Source organism: Pelobates fuscus, chromosome 3, assembly GCF_036172605.1.
Source record: "Pelobates fuscus isolate aPelFus1 chromosome 3, aPelFus1.pri, whole genome shotgun sequence".
In the NCBI taxonomy this organism is placed as follows: Eukaryota; Metazoa; Chordata; class Amphibia; order Anura; family Pelobatidae; genus Pelobates; species Pelobates fuscus.
The window spans coordinates 399,642,395-399,659,116 of record NC_086319.1 but is presented as its reverse complement, the minus strand read 5'-3'; the positions used below and the strand labels follow the sequence as shown (position 1 = coordinate 399,659,116).

Below are 16,722 nucleotides of genomic sequence, written 5' to 3'. Positions count from 1 at the left end.
GCTGACCCGGGATTCAGACGAAGAGGCATCTGATAGTGCTTTAATTGTTGGGCACCAGTCAACTGTCGGGTTTGGATGGGGCTACGTAGAGAGGCGTCAGTCATGGGTTCCGGTCGGGGAGAAATAGGGTATGGGGATGTGGGAGTTTGGTTTTGGGAAAAGGTAGTGAATAGAACACTTCGGGCCGAGCTAGATGAAGCTTGACCGGAAGTCTGAAGTGGCGCCAAATCAGGATATTCGTTTCTAATGGAGGTTGGTCTATCTGGTTCCGGAAGGGGGGATTTAGTACGAGGGGGGGTGGATCCTGCACTGGAGGAGGAAGCGGAAGTGGATGAGGGTAATGAGGGAAGGGTTACAGGACTTCCTGTATTTGCGTCACTTCCTCTTACCGGAAAGTAAGGGGGCGGCAAAGGGATCTCGGACTCAGGGGGCGTGTCCAAAATGGGCCTAACACCAGTCCTAGTGGACGAGCAAGTCCTAGCTACCATGAGGCGACACTGCTCCTCGTGGCATGTCTGGAGCCATTTTGGCGAGTCATTTACGGCCTGTCTCCAACAGTCAATATAAGGAAACTGGCCGTAAAGTTCAGGCCTACCCGATACAGCCACGTGTAAGCGCTGTACCAGAGTTGGATCCAAACTGCCACGTGGCGGCCATGCCGCAACCAAAGTAGGCCACTCCCTAGTACACAAAGTGACCAAACGTACAGGAGACATCTTTACCCCAAAATCACAAACTTTGAATCCCTTTTTAAAATTCTTAACCATACATCCTAAGGGATCCGGAATCGTTGACTGCGACGCACCCATACTTAACAATGGAACGTCGTCGACAACGAATACTATACACGCGTACTATTCAACAGTCACACCCGTTTCCTCTGGCAACAGCACCACGTGGTACGGTTACCAAGTGAAACGTACACAATAACAATAAACACTCAGGGAATTCCCGTACACACACAGCTGCTACACCAGTCACTATATAATCAATATTATGCCCTTTGGCGTAACTACACAGTCACCCACGCTATAATTCTCTATATACGAATTACCCGTCTATAACACACCCCAGTAACATCGTCTTTTACAAATAGCGGTTACAGTACGGTTAGCATAGGTCAAAGCACAAGTTAAGGTCACAATACAATTATTAGTGGTTATGGTGTTAAACATGCAATGGACGACAATGATTAGTACTTATTATATAATGTCAGTAAATATACAGGGTTATGGTACCGTGCACTATAATACAGCAACACACTATTAACACTCTCGCTAGACGGCTGAGCTCGCGCTATCTAACAAGATATACACTTTACTAAAACAATCGTTAACACATTTACAATTCCCAACTAAACTATTGGCCAGTACCTTGAATGGACTACCTAAAACTATATACACCCGTTTTGGTTAGCCACACTGCCCAATCACCACATATACATAGCGAGCTAGAGAACCGAATTTACACAGGCGCCTCTTAGTCGCACTATACAACGAGCTAGAGATCCGAATTTACACAGGCGCCTCTTAGTCGTACTATCAAAAGTCTAGTGGGTTCCAAATTTACACGCCTTCCCACTTAGCCCAGATAGGATGAGAACTAGCGAACCGAATTTACACAGGCGCCGCTTAGTCTCCCGGTCCCTCCGACCTAGCGAACGTAATATACACCCTAGAACGCTAGTCTAGACAAGACACCGGTGTCCGGCTAGGGCTATCTTACACCAGGACCCCGCCTGACTAACCAAATCAAACGGTCTGACTAAAGAGCGTTCGATCGAGCGGTGCGCCTTCGCTCCTTCCCTCCGACAGAGGGGGCAGATACAGATTCAAAAACCCCTTTGGGCCTACCGCACAATCGGTATACCCCTAGCGGGTCCTGCCGTCTAAAACAGCAGTTATCTTACCTCCTCGTTCCTGAACCTGAGTTCACACTCATCGACGGGGACACCCCAGCACTTCTCACGTAGAGGCCGATGATCTCCTGGACAACAGACCAGTGGCGCCGAGACGAAGGGAGGTCCACGCAGAAGTTCAGGGGTGCAGCCGTAGAGAACGTGGGCAAAGATAGACCGTCTCACGCCTCTGCCTCTCAGCTACCGTTGAACGATGAGCTTCCCGGCCAACGCACCAAATGATACCGGAGAAACTGACGGAAGCCAAGCACAGAGAGATGGACACAGGTTTCTTCAGGAAGGAAGAGATTCTTTATTGGATCACCGATCGGGACTCAGAGGGACTAGCGTCACCAAAATACAGCAAAGTCTGAGTACTGAATACATAGAGTACATTCCTTATATAGCACTGTAGCTCCTCCCACAATTAACTACACCCACACATACCCTTAACCTATTTAATAAATAGAGTCTAAACTCATCCATCCGGTCTAACCACGTGGCTCATCTGATACAAAGGAGAGGGACGCGTAATTCCAGTTCTTACATTCCTGCACCTGGTCAGTACAGTGATGACAGTATCTTAGCTACGTGTTATTAACTAACTGATACTACAAACACATATACATACATATGCCTTGTGGCAATCTTAGCCTGCTAAACTTGTATTTTACTGGAATTACATCACACTCTCAAGAGGCACATCCAGATAGCCTATCAAATCCAAAAAGCACTCAGATTTGGTGGTTTGGATTTTCTATCCGCTGCCTGCATTCATGCGCCAAGATGGCAACCAACAGTTCCCATATGTTTGTGCATACGAACGGCGACCACCCAGCTGAACACTTATAATACAAAGTGTGAAATTATGTCAGGTAAGGTTAATAGGTGTTAACAAGCCAAGAGGTTGTCCTCAATTCAGGAGTTTGTTCGATTCACAAACTGAAAAGGGAAAACACACAAACCAAGTATTTTAAGGGGTCGGATACATGGCCCATAGTCCTTGGGCAGGAGGCTAGCCAGCAGGCTCCTCCCAGAGCTTGTGGCGTAGGCAGATTTGCCACAATATGTTTTATTAAATTATATATGTAAAGGGAAAGTAAGCAGTGATAGAAAATATAAAGAAGTATAAAAAGGCATATAGCCTGGAGTCTTCTTAAGTGCTGCAATGTTCTCTCCATCTTAGTAAGGCTTCAGATAGACTCAGCTGTGTCACTTCCTCTTTCCGGCGTGGTGTGCGTACGTCATAATTTCGCATCCGGAGAGCGTTCTGTCATGTGTCACTTCCTGGTTGAGATCGATAAAGAAAGGGCAAATGAAATAGAGTCCCATTTTAGGTAAGGGCAAAAAAGTCTCCATAACACAATATAAATATAGCAAAAGAACATACATCTCAAACATACATCAAAAGGGAAACTTTGATATAATATATATATATATATATATATATATATATATATATATATATATATATATATATATATATATATATATATATAAAGAACAATAAAAATCACTAAGCAATTAGAAGGGGAATAAAGCTCAGTGCATAAAAAAGATATGTATAAAAGAAAGCAAAGGCAAGAAAAAGACAGGGAATATCTGGGAACAAATAAATAATAAAAAGTAAAAAAAAATCTTTACAAAAAATGAGTAAGTTCGAAATCTAAATTAAGTTTTTTAGGGGCCAAGGAATCTAAAGAAAAAATCCATTTGCTTTAAATTTTGCACAATTCCTTAAAGTCATCCTTAAAGTTTTAAAAAAAAAAAATAGTCATAAAAGTTAAGCGGTGTTCGCGAGTTTATATGTCCGATTTAGTTCCATGCACTCGACAACCAAACACCGCTGCCTGCGTTCGTATGACAAGATGGCTGCTGACTCAGTTCCCATGTGTTCTTGCATATGAATAGCGGCCACCCAGCCGAACACATAGGATACATAGTGTGAAAATGATGATGGAGGTGTCAGGAGAGGTTAATAGGGGTTAACAAGCTCAGAGGTTGTCCGCAATTCGTGCATTTGTTCGGTTTCCGAACAGAAAAGGGAAAACACACAAATCAAGTAGTTTATGGTTACATGGCCCACAGTCCTTGGGCAGGAGGCTAGCCCGCAGGCTCCTTCAAGAGATTGTGGCATAGGCACATTTGCCACACACTCCATCTAAAAGTGACAGTAAATGATGTGAGGTTTATTGCAGGTTGAAAATAATCTGTTTTCCTCAGAACCATGAACATATTGCTAAGGAAGCCTCTATCCTCTGAGGCAGGTTGTATGGAATGCTTTAGTCGCAATACCTGAAGCTTCTGATCGATAAGATTGGTGTTGGCCAACGCAAAATGTCAGGATGGCTGACACTGGACAGGGATGTCCTCGAACTTGATCATGTATAACCATGAAGACATTTTTCATGGAAGTTTGTACCTTGTTCAGGGACATGAAACTTTCACATGTTTATAAGCTCTTCTTGAAGGCTATCCCAAAGACCTTGTGCCTGAGGGCAGAGTTCTTTAGCCCCTAAATCTAACAGTTTTCTATCAATGTGGAAGAGTGCTGCTTTGCATCTCTCTGATGAGAGTGCTACATTTGTGTTTCCTAGGAAGCAGAAACATCTTTGTGCTCACTGTCTAATGTCATGCACCCATTCACACCATGCCCGCATCAAATGACTCAGCTCGAGAATAGACATCATCTGCCAGACACATTATATATGCGAGAGACCCAATACTGTCCAGGAACTTGCCCTGCACACCTTTGAAACCTCTTTACATGGGTCTCAGCCTCCCAGGGCTATGAAAGTCAACATCAGTTGGTCAAATTCTAGGAAACAGAAGCATCTTTGTGCTCACTCTCTAATATTATGCACTCATTCATGCACCATGTCCACATCAAATGACTCAGCTTGAGAATAGACATCATCTGCCGGACACATTATGCATGCGAGAGACCCAATACTGTCCAGGAACTTGTCCTGCACACCTTTGAAACCTCTTTATGTGTGTCTCAGCGTCCCCGGGTCATGAAAGTCAACATCAGCTGGTCAATTTTTGGCATCAGGACATCATTGTCCAGCTATGAAGGTTGCAGACATTCAGACCGTCTTCTCCAATGGCTTCCTTAGCCACATGTGCATGCATTTCGAGAGGCATCCAGACAGTGTTCAATCCCTAGAGCAGAGTTAGTGTATGTTACGTGGGTGGAACATGCATTGGTCCGTAGCATCTAAAATGACCCTCCAGCACCTGGGACTCACCCAGGAAGGTTTCTTTTACAAACATGGAGTCTGACCTCACAGTGAAATCCCAAACATCATTGTCCGATCCAGAGGCATCTGCTTGCTACTCATCAAGTATTTTGAGGGGCTAAGGTAGGCAGTTGTCCTCATCTGAGGAGTGACAGGAGAGGAGCAGGTTGTGTTGCATGTAGGTTAACATAGAAACATAGACTGTAACGGCCGATAAGAACCATTCGGCCCATCTAGTCTGCCCAATTTTCTAAATACTTATATTAGTCCCTGGCCTTATCTTATAGCTTGAAAAGCCATATGCCTTTCCCACACATGCTTAAACTATTTTACTGTGTTAACCTCTACCACTTTAGCTGGAAGGCTATTGCATGCATCCACTACCCTCTCAGTAAAGTAATACTTCCTGATATTATTTTTAAACCTTTGCCCCTCTAACTTAAGACTTATTTATGTCCTCTTGTTGTGATAGTTTTTTTTTTCTTTTAATCATAGTCTCCTCCTTTACTGTGTTGATTCCCTTTATGTATTTAACTCTTTCTATCATATCCCCCTGTCTTGTCTTTCCTCCAAGCTATACATGTTAAGATCCATTAACCTTTCCTTGAAAGTTTTATCCTGCAATCCATGTACCAGTTTAGTACCCCTTCTCTGAACTCTCTCTAAAGTATCAATATCCTTCTGTAGATATGGTCTCCAGTACAATACTCCCAGTGAGGTCTCACCAGTGTTCTGTACAATGGCATGAGCACATACCTCTTTCTACTGCTAATACCTTTCCCTGTACAACCAAGCATTCTCCTAGTATTTCCTGCTGCTTTATTATATTGTCTGTCTAACTTTAGGTCATCTGAAATAATTACCCCTAAATCCCTTTCCTCAGATGTTGAGGTTAGGACTCTATCAAATATTCTGTACTTGGGTTTTTACGTCCAACATGCGTTAGCTTGCACTTATCCACTTTAAAAGTCAGCTGTCACAACTCTGACCATTTTTCTAGTTTACCTAAATCATTTGCCATTTGGCTTATCCCTCCTGGAACATCAACCCGGTTACATATCTTAGTATCATCAGCATAAAACATACCTTACCATTAAGACCTTCTGCGATATCACTAATAAAAATATTAAAGAGAATGAGTTCTAGTACAGATCCCAGAGGTACCCCACTGGTGACAAGACCGTGCTTCGAATATACTCCACTGACTACAACCATCTGTTGCCTGTAATTCAGCCACTGCCTTACCCATTCAACAATATTGGAATCCAAACTTAAAGATTGCAGTTTATTGATAACCCTTCTATGTGCAAGTGTCAAAAGCCTTACTGAAATCTAGGTAAGCTATGTCTACTGCACCACCCTGCTCTATTATTTTAGTTACCCAATCAAGAAAATATTTAAGATTATTTTGGCATGATCTCCCTGAATTAAACCCATGTTGTCTCTGATCTTGAATTCCATGTGATTTTAGATGTTTAACAGTCCTATCCTTTAACATGGCTTCCATTACTTTCCCCACTACTGAAGTAAGGCTTACTGGCCTATAGTTTCCCGACTCCTCCCTACTACCTTTCTTGTGAATGGGCACAACATTTGCTAACTTCCAATCTTCTAGGACTACTCCTGTTAACAATGATTAGTTAAATAAATCTGTTAATGGTTTTGCTACTACACCACTAAGCTCTTTTGATAACTTTGGGTGTATTCCATCTGGACCTATTGACTTATTTGCCTTTACTTTTGACAGTTGAAATAGAACCTCTTCCTCTGTAAACTCACATGTAACAAATGACTAATTTGTCCTTTTTCCTAACTGAGGTCTATTTCCTTCATTTTCATCTGTAAATACTGCACACAAATATTCATTGAGGCAGTCAGCTAGACCTTTAGCCTCTTCTACATACCTTCCTTCCTTTGTTTTTAATCTAACTAATCCTTATTTTACTTTCGCTTTCTCATTTATGTGTCTAAAAATAATTTTGTCCCCTTTTTTTACTCACTGTGCTATTTTCTCTTCTGTGTGTGATTTGAAAGCTCTTAGCCTCTTTCTGCCTAATCTTATAGATCTGTATATCTTCCTCACTCTGTTTTTTTTATAATTACTAAATGCTAACTTTTAGTTTTTTACTATTTTGGCCACATCTGCGCAGTACCACACTGGTTTCTTACATTTTTTGCTTTTACTGACAAGCCTAATGCAATTTACTGTTGCCTTCAACAGGGCAACTTTTAAATAATCCAATTTCTCTTGGACTCAATTGAAACTGCCCCAGTCTGATAATGACTCATTTAAACATATTCTAATTTCAGAAAAGTCTGTTTTTCTAAAGTCTAAACCTTTTGTTTTTGTGCGGTGTCACTGACTTTCGCCTAAAGTAGTATCTGTTACCAAATCTCCATTTGTTAACACTAAATCTATTATGGCCTCTTTACGAGTTGGCTCCTCAATGACTTGTTTTAGAGACCATCCCAGTAGGGAGTTTAGAATATGTGTGCTCCTGGCACAAGCAGCTATTTTGGTTTTCCAGTTCACATCAGGAAGATTAAAGTCGCCCATGTTGACTTCATTGTCATTTTAGATATTTCCTCAACTAGTAGATTATCTAACTCTTCTATTTGCCCTGGGGGCCTAAAAATCACACATACGCGAGTTACTGTGTGATTACCAAATTCTAACGTAACCCGAACAGACTCTGTGTTCACCTCACTAACTTTAATTAGGCTAGATTTTATGCTATCACTCACATACAGGGCTACCCCTCACCCTTTCTTGCCTTCCCTGTCTTTTCTATATAAAGAGTACCCTGGTATTGCTATGTCCCAGTCATTTTTCTCATTATACCATGTCTCAGTAACAGCGACTAAATCTACACTATCAGTTGCCATTATTGCCATAAGTTCATGGATCTTATTCCCTAAACTGCGAGCATTTGTAGACATGACTCGAAGCACCTTCTGCAGGCACCTTCTGTCCTTGTTTTGGAGGGTACTTGGATTGATGTTTTATCACACTTTTGCCCCCTGTCGGGTTTAAATACATCCTGGCAAAACCTCTGAATTGCGAACATTTGTTCCCTTTTGAGAAAGATGCAAGCCATATTTCTGTACAGTTTATTTCCATTCCAAACAGAGCTACCATGAGAAATTAAGCCAAATCCTTGCTCCCGACACCAATCACCAAGCCACAAGTTAAAGTCCCTAATACGCATCCACCTGTCGTTCTGAGTGTTATGCACAGGCAGAACTCCAGAGAATAACAGTGTGGAAACAAACAAAAAAGCACAAAAAAACTTCCTTTACTTCTGAAACCTCATTGCAAGCCAACTCTCAACCAATCTCCACGTAGGGTTAACCCCTTCACTGCCCAGATATCTTTACACTAGGCTTTCACTTTGTAAAACTCATTGCAACCCAAGTCATTTGCCTCTAGATGGACAACTACATCCAATTCCCCTTTCTGCTTTACTCGCTTAACAATATTACAAATACGGCTCCTGTCTCTGTGAGCAGTAGCTCTAGGAAGACATCTCACACGTCCATTATTGTCCAGCTCCACACATCTAATGATAGAATCCCCCAACAACAACTGCTTTCTATCAGGCCTCACCTTATCGTTTTTGACTGCAGACTTTCTCAACTTTGACATAGAGGATGGTGGTTCCACAAACTCAGTGCCTGTGCCTGTCTACATAACACCACTACACTCAATGCCTAAGCCTATCTCCACAACACCACTACACTCCGTGCCTGAGCCTGTCTCCACAAAACCACAACACTGAGTGCCTGAGCATGTCTCCACAACACCCCTACCCTCAGTGCCTGAGCTTTTCTCCATAACACCACTACACTCGGTGCCTGAGACTGTCTCCATAACACCACTACACTTGGTGCCTGAGCCTGTCTCCATAACACCACTACACTCTGAACGTGTTGAAAATGAATTATGTAGAGCAACAGACTGTGCATTATGCATTTTATCCACAACTCTAAGTCTACCAGATGCTACAGTAATCCACCTGCCGTCTCTGCACCAGTGGCTTTGCAACAGTTCCCTCCTGAGTTTGTTTAACGGATAATTTACAAATCTCAGACTTCAAAAATACAATCTCCTGCCGCGATATAGAGAACTGTCTACAGATTGGACAGCATCCAAATCTCCAAAAAGTGGAACGTGAAACAAGTGCATAACAACTATTACACTTAACTAAGTATGCCATTTTAATGAGGTGAGTAATTTAAATCAAACAAATCTTAACTTTTTTTTTTGTCCTCCTGTATATCTCAGATTACCTCCAGTTTATCTCCAGAATATCTCCAAGCATACACTTAGAAGCAGCAACCAAGCTTTTTTAGCCATGCTAATGACCACAACCCTTATAAAACTCCTAAAAGCACCACCCACTGGGAATGTTTAACACTTGGGTGGGCCTATGATTATTTGAAAACAATAGCTAATTAACCAACAATCTAGCTAATCAAATCAAATACTTTACCAATAACCAACAGGAAATCAAAGCTTGTGCAATCAGTAACCTTTTCTTATAGTAAAAGCCAAAGAAAAGAAAAAGTTTCCTGCACTCTCTCCTTAATCTCCATGCATATCTAGACAAAAGGAGGTCATTTAGTTGCTCCAATGGCCATTGGAGGGAATGCCCGCCTGCCAACGTCAAGGCAGACCCCCCTAAGCGGGTCCTAACACTGACCCCTCAGCCTGCTTCCTTGAGCTTCTGGCAAAGATATCTCTAATGAGACAGAGAGGGGTATTTTTTATATACACCCCTATATACTTATTAACCCTTAATATGGAACACATGGGATGGGTGGCAGCATTGTAGCAAGGCTGTGTGATACAAAGTAAATACAAATACAAAAAGAGAAGTCCTGCGCTCACTCCCATCACTACTGGGCCGGCAGCAATGACTACAGTACACATCAGCCCCAATATATAGTAAAAACCAAAGAAAAGAAAAAGTTACCTGCGCTCTCTCCTTAATCTCCATGCATATCTAGACAAATGGAGGTCATTTAGTTGCTCCAATGGGCACAGAAGGGAATGCCTGCCTGCCAACGTCAAGGCAGACCCCCCTAAGCGGGTCCTAACACTGACCCTTCAGCCTGCTTCCTTGAGCTTCTGGCAAAGATATCTCCAATGAGACAGAGAGGGGTATTTTTTTTTTTTATACTTATTAACCCTTAATAGGGAACACATGGGATGGGCGGCAGCATTGTAACCAGGCTGTGTGATACAAAGTAAATACAAATACAAAAAGAGAAGTCCTGCACTCACTCCCATAACTAATGGGCCGGCAGCAATGACTACAATACACATATTGCTGCCGGCCCATTAGTTCTGGGAGTGAGCGCAGGACTTCTCTTTTTGTATTTGTATTAACCTTTTCTTATAGATGAATCTTACCTTTAAAAAGAAACGGTAACATCTTAACAGTAAAAAGCTAAATCTTAGACAGTTGAAGAAACAGTAAAACTCTCCAGAATATCTCCATGCACACAATTTGAAGCAGCACCTAGAAGCAGCAACCAAGCCACATTTGGAGGTCTTTTTGCCTTTGGATGATTTAACCCCTTAACGCCGTTACGGCGTGCTATGCCGTCACGGGTTAAGTGGGCTTTAAAGCCGTTATGACGGCATAGCACGCCGTAACGGCTTGCAGCCCCAGGAGGTAAGTTATACTTACCTCCGCCGCGATCCGCTTCGGGAGGACTGCCTCACAGCCCAGGCAGCCCTCCCACGGCAAATGAGGCCCCCGGGGGCCATGTGATCGCTCTCAAAGAGCGATCACATGGCCCCCTATAGCTGGCTGTGGATCTGCCAGCAGGGGGACTGTTTAAAATATCAGACAGTCCCCCTGCTGGTGGGAAGTATAAAAAATAAATAAAAGACAAGTGTAAAAATAAATTAAATATATTTTTATATATATATATAATATGTATATATATTATATATATATAATATATATACATATTATATATATGTAACGTCATACAAAGTGTATTTTAATATTAATATAAGTATATATATTAATATTAAAATACACTTAGAATGACGTTACATATATATAATATGTATATATATTATATATATATAATAGATGTACATATATATATTATATATAAATACGTATAATTAAAATAATAAATAAATTAAATAATAAAATAAATAAATAAAATATTGAAACAAAATTTAATATAAATTATATATGCATATGTAATTTCATTCTAACTGTATTTTGTTATTAATATATATATATATATCGGTAACAAAATACACTTAGAATGACATTCTATATATATCTATATATATATAAAATACAAATAACCGCAAATATATATATATAGATAAATACATATAATTACATAAAAGATTACATTAGTATACACGTAGAATTTAAATACCTATAAATGCATATATATTAAAATTCTACATGTATATTTAAATAATCTTTTAACGTAATTATGTGATTTGATTAATTAAAATTTGATTGACATGCATGACAACACAGGGAGAAAGTGCAGAGAATTTAATTCGCAAGCACTATATTTAAACCTGTAACTCTCCAAGACACCATAAAACCTGTACATAGGGGGTACTGTTTTACTCGGGAGACTTCGCTGAACTCAAATATTCGTGTTTCAAACTGGTAAATTGTATTACAACGATGATATTTTAAGTAAAAGTGACGTTTTTTGCATTTTTTACAAGCGAACTGCACTTTTATGGTCTATATTATTGTTGTAATATGTTTTACTGTTTTAAAACACTAATATTTGTGTTTAGTGAAGTCTCCCGAGAATAACAGTACCCCCCATGTACAGGTTTTATGGTGTTTTGGAACGTTAGAGAGTCACATATAAGGCTTGCATTTCATTTTTTCACATTGAAATTTGCCAGATTAGTTATGTTGCCTTTGAGAGCGTATGGCAGCCCAGGAATGAGAATTACCCCCATGATGGCATACCATTTGCAAAAGTAGACAACCCGAGGTATTGCAAGTGGGGTATGTCCAGTCTTTCTTAGTAGCCACTTAGTCACAAACACTGGCCAAATATTTGTTTTTTGCTTTTTTCACACAAAAACAAATATGAACGCTAACTTTGGCCAGTGTTTGTGACTAAGTGGCTACTAAAAAAGACTAAACATACCCCACTTTCAATACCTTGGCTTGTCTACTTTTTCAAATGGTATGCCATTATGGGGGTAATTCTCATTCCTGGCTACCACACCGTCTCAAAGGTAACATTACTAATCTGGCAAATTTCAATTTGAAAATGGAACGTTCTATATTTGACCCTGTAACTTTCCAAAACAACATAAAACCTGTTAATGGGGGGTACTGTTGTACTCGTGAGACATCGCTGATTACAAATATGTGCATTTTTTTTGCAGTAAAACCTAACAGTATTATGACATTCACAGTTAAAATGTCAGGCGGAAATGCAAATTTAAAAAAAAAATCTTATTTTCTCACATTTTTTTTACTTTTATTCATAATAAATGATGTTCCATATATGAATAGTTAATGATAGATTAAAGCCCTGTTTCTCCTGAACAAAATGATATATAATAAGTGTGGGTGCATATAATTTGAAAGAGGGGAACTTGGGTGAACAGACACATAGCGCAAATTCCAGTTTTTGTTTTGTTTTGATCAGAACGTGCACTATTGACTCCGTCCTGAAGGGGTTAAGTTGAGCCCTTCTAGTGGTGTTTAGTTCGCACAAACATTCCCTGGTAGGAGCCAGAGTGATCATATTTAGTCCGATAGTGGGCACGCTTGGTGGCAGAGGCAACTTTAGCAGGGTCATTGCTCGCTGGGAACACCTTGGAAAGGGCCTTTTCTACTGAAACACTCTGACAAATCTCTCCAATTGGATGTTATGATAATAGTAGCTTTCCTGAGCTTTGCTGAGCCTCACTGCATTGTTCAATTCTCTGGTGACATAAGCTATGTTTATTTACAGAAACGGTAACTAGCCCGGACAATAGCTCATCCCTGACCTACAGGCAAATACCCTGGATAATAAAATAACGTAATATGTTAAACCTGCTCTATAATTCTCCAATTTATTATCTGACAATGCTCTGGAAACACTAACACTGACAGCATTTTAATGTTGTTACAGTAGGGGTTTCCATATGCATAGCTGCATGCAGACATGTCATAATGTGATCTCTTTATCTCAGCTCTTACCTGTGGGAATTGGTGGAGCCCCAGAATATGTGCCATTATAATAGAATGTGTAGAAGCAGATGGACCAATGACAGCACTTAAAGGGACATTCCCAGTGCACCGGTAATTAGGGATGGCCGTACTGCGTCCCGTAAGTACCTGAAAGGTTCCCTGCACGCTCTGCTGTAAAAGGCCACAAGAATCGTGTGCTTGAAATCCAAGGGAGATATTAGAGAGAATATCGGGATTGCTGTTGATTTCCTGTATAGCAAACATCACTGTTTGAAACTGCTGATAGCCTTCGTAGTAGAAGCTTTAAAGCCAATGAGAATAATAGGGTTAATAAGCAGTAAAGTCAGGTGAGCAGGAGCAATGTTAGATGATTTCTCCACCTTTAAAGAGGTGACATATCCCCACGTTTCTGTGCTATGGTCCACATCTATCATGTGCTACTGATGAATGAAAGCATTTATGGTAACAAGCACACCATGATACATAGCTAAAAGAGGGGTGTGCTGGAAAGTTCAGGTCCTTAACAGCACCTCCCGATAGTCATCTTCTCTGCACCCCCCCCCCCCCCCCACCACCCTACACCATTCCATAGCCTAATAGAATATTATAGTGATACCGGAGAAACTGACGGAAGCGAAGCACAGAGAGATGGACACAGGTTTCTTCAGGAAGGAAGAGATTCTTTATTGGATCACCGATCGGGACTCAGAGGGACTAGCGTCACCAAAATACCACAAGTTCTGAGCCCCGGACAATAGTGCAGGCTCCTTATATAGGCACATAACTCCTCCCATATTAAGCTCCACCCGCACATTCTCTTGACCAATCAATACACATAAGAATTAACTTCCTGTTTGACCGCATGGCTTGTCCAGCACAATGGAGGAGGGGAATACTACATCCTGTATTCTTGCACATGCTCCGTACACTACTGATCGTATCTTGCCTCGTGCTGATCGATACGTCAGCATATGCACGTACACATGCCACGTGGTAATCTCGGCCTACTAAATTTTTTTTTACCGAGATTCCACCATAATAGTACTGATTGTTCTTTTTTATAATAGGAGGCCACTTTGAGAAGCAGAAGTTTGATGTAAAATTTTAAAAAAAACACACAAAAAACACACTAATATCAGCCTGCACACTCCCCTAACTGTAAACTGCTAAAGAGTCTCACATCCGTCATTTCAGCCCCCCAAAGTCCTCGATAGGAAACATTCTGTGCAGGTAAGGGACAGTAGGATATGAAAGAGAGGTGCTAGGGAAAATGATTCACAATGTACCTACTGTACAATGCTACGGAATATGTTGGCGCTTTGTAAATATCAATTTAAAACCAATAATAATAATAAAGCTACGGTAACTTTGATCCAATAGTCAACTCTTTTTATTTTATGCTTTGGTTCTAAAAGATGACAGCATGTATTGTTTTAACATCTTTTATTTCCCACAATGGCAATGAAAGGGTTAATATCACTGTCGCTAGATGTCCGATCTCACAACGCAGTTATCAAGTTATTAGTTAAGAGTGTTTTACCAAAAATAAAAATTGCCTGGCTCACTTAAATCAGTGTATGAATATCTTCCTTTAATCTTTTTCTGTTTGTGCCACAACTCTCCCCCTTTCTAACCACTTCTCTCATGCTCAGTTTTAACTTTTTTTACACTAATCACTCTTGCTAGTAAGATGAAACAATATTTCACTCCATCCTGCTAAACACTGTTTTTTTTTTTTTTTTATAAAAACATTACATGTTCATACTTCACATCATCATCTCTAAATGACTACAGCCATGATTCTCTTTCAGTTAATGTATTTGTGTGTTACACAATTGCCTTGTGCCTAAGGAATAATTTAGAGATGTCAAATAGTGGGATGTAGTCATAGGGTATTCAGCACAGTGTGTGGTGTGGTGTAATTAACCGTAAACCAGATGAATAATGACACACACAGTTAAATCTGCCCTTACTTGGTACATGTAGTCACAGGTGGCCTCTCATTGAAGAAGACTTGCTGATACAAGTTATCCATATGCACAGGTAATATCAACCCGACCATTATATCCCCAGGCTGTGACATCCCACTGAGCTCTGTGCCGGGCAGTCTGCATTGCTGGTCTTCCGAAGAGAATTTTGGAATAAGGAGTAAGAGGATCAAGTTCCTGGTTGCCTTGTACAGACCGAGACTCATGCTTACACTAGACAAAATCCAAGTGCATTTCATAGATTTCAGTTCTGGGACAGCAGTGTGCATTTGCTTTGTTAGGGTGTCAGTACAGGAATGGTAGTGTGTATTTTGGGGTTGTCAGGATTGGAATAGCAGAATAGGTTTGTGGATGTCACTACTGAGATAACAGAGTGCATTGGTTAGCAGCACAGGAAGATCAGAGAGTATTGTGGGGATGTATGTACTGGAACTGCAGTAACAAGAAGATGCACCCAGTAATATAATGTGCATGAAAAACAGGAATAGTAGTTTTCATAATGGAAGGAGACGGACAAATCTGTGTCTTGTTGGTATTCACAATACCTCATACTGGCTCTTTGTTTTGCAGAGTCTGTCCTTTTTAAGGTGTGAGATAATACAGGTATTTTATGTCCTCAGTAAATGCACACAGCCCATTATAAACACAATCGCCATCTGTATCCCCAAGAGCCAAAGAACAGGATACTCAATGGACATTTACTGTCTCAATGCTGGGGACCAGACTGTCCCTTTGTAGCAAATTATACTATTCATTGTGCAGATGGGATTTCCCTCTTTGAATGAGGGTAAAAAAAAATCCTTCCAACCAGAGTGAAACTGCTTTTTTTTCTTTCTCATCTATCGTTTATATTGAGTTCAAGCAACAAGGATACATTGTTTTAGCAAACATTGAGGCATACAGCAGGTTTCTGAACATCCAGCGGCTTAAGGATATACAGTTGAAGGTAGATAGTAATTTCTCCTAAAATAACATTGCCTCCTCTATTGCCCCAGTGCACAATGCAAGTACATGATGCGACAGTTGAAACCAGTTTGTTGTGGCTTTTTTCATTTTTAGGGAAAAAAGGGGGGGGGGGGAAATGTTAAATGCGTGCAATTTGTGTACACATTTTCCGCATCCTCCTGTTTGCAACATACATACATGGGCGCTTTGTATATATATATATATATATATATATATATATATATATATATATATATATATATATATATATATAGATGTAAAAAACAGATAAAATTTGTATCTTGTAATACCTTTTTTATTGGACTAACAGAATTTTTTAATGACAAGCTTTCGGGATAACCTCCCTTTCACAAGTCTGAAGCATTTCTGAGCAAGACGACACATAGAATTCAAAGTTGAGTTGTGATACAGGGGTTAAAGCGACATGA

General features: G+C 40.4%; 1 protein-coding gene across 1 annotated transcript in view; it reads right to left on the bottom strand.

Moving 5' to 3' along the window:
- Positions 1-15,673, bottom strand: part of LOC134601910 (extracellular calcium-sensing receptor-like) — a 34,646-nt gene extending 18,973 nt beyond the window's left edge. Inside the window, exons 1-2 of the mRNA XM_063446415.1 lie at positions 15,314-15,673; positions 13,350-13,641 (exon numbers count right to left, since the gene is read on the bottom strand). Coding sequence (XP_063302485.1) covers positions 13,350-13,641; positions 15,314-15,597 — 576 coding nt within the window. The 5' untranslated portion in view covers positions 15,598-15,673. The remainder of the gene's footprint in view (positions 1-13,349; positions 13,642-15,313) is intronic.
- Positions 15,674-16,722: the final 1,049 nt, after the last annotated feature.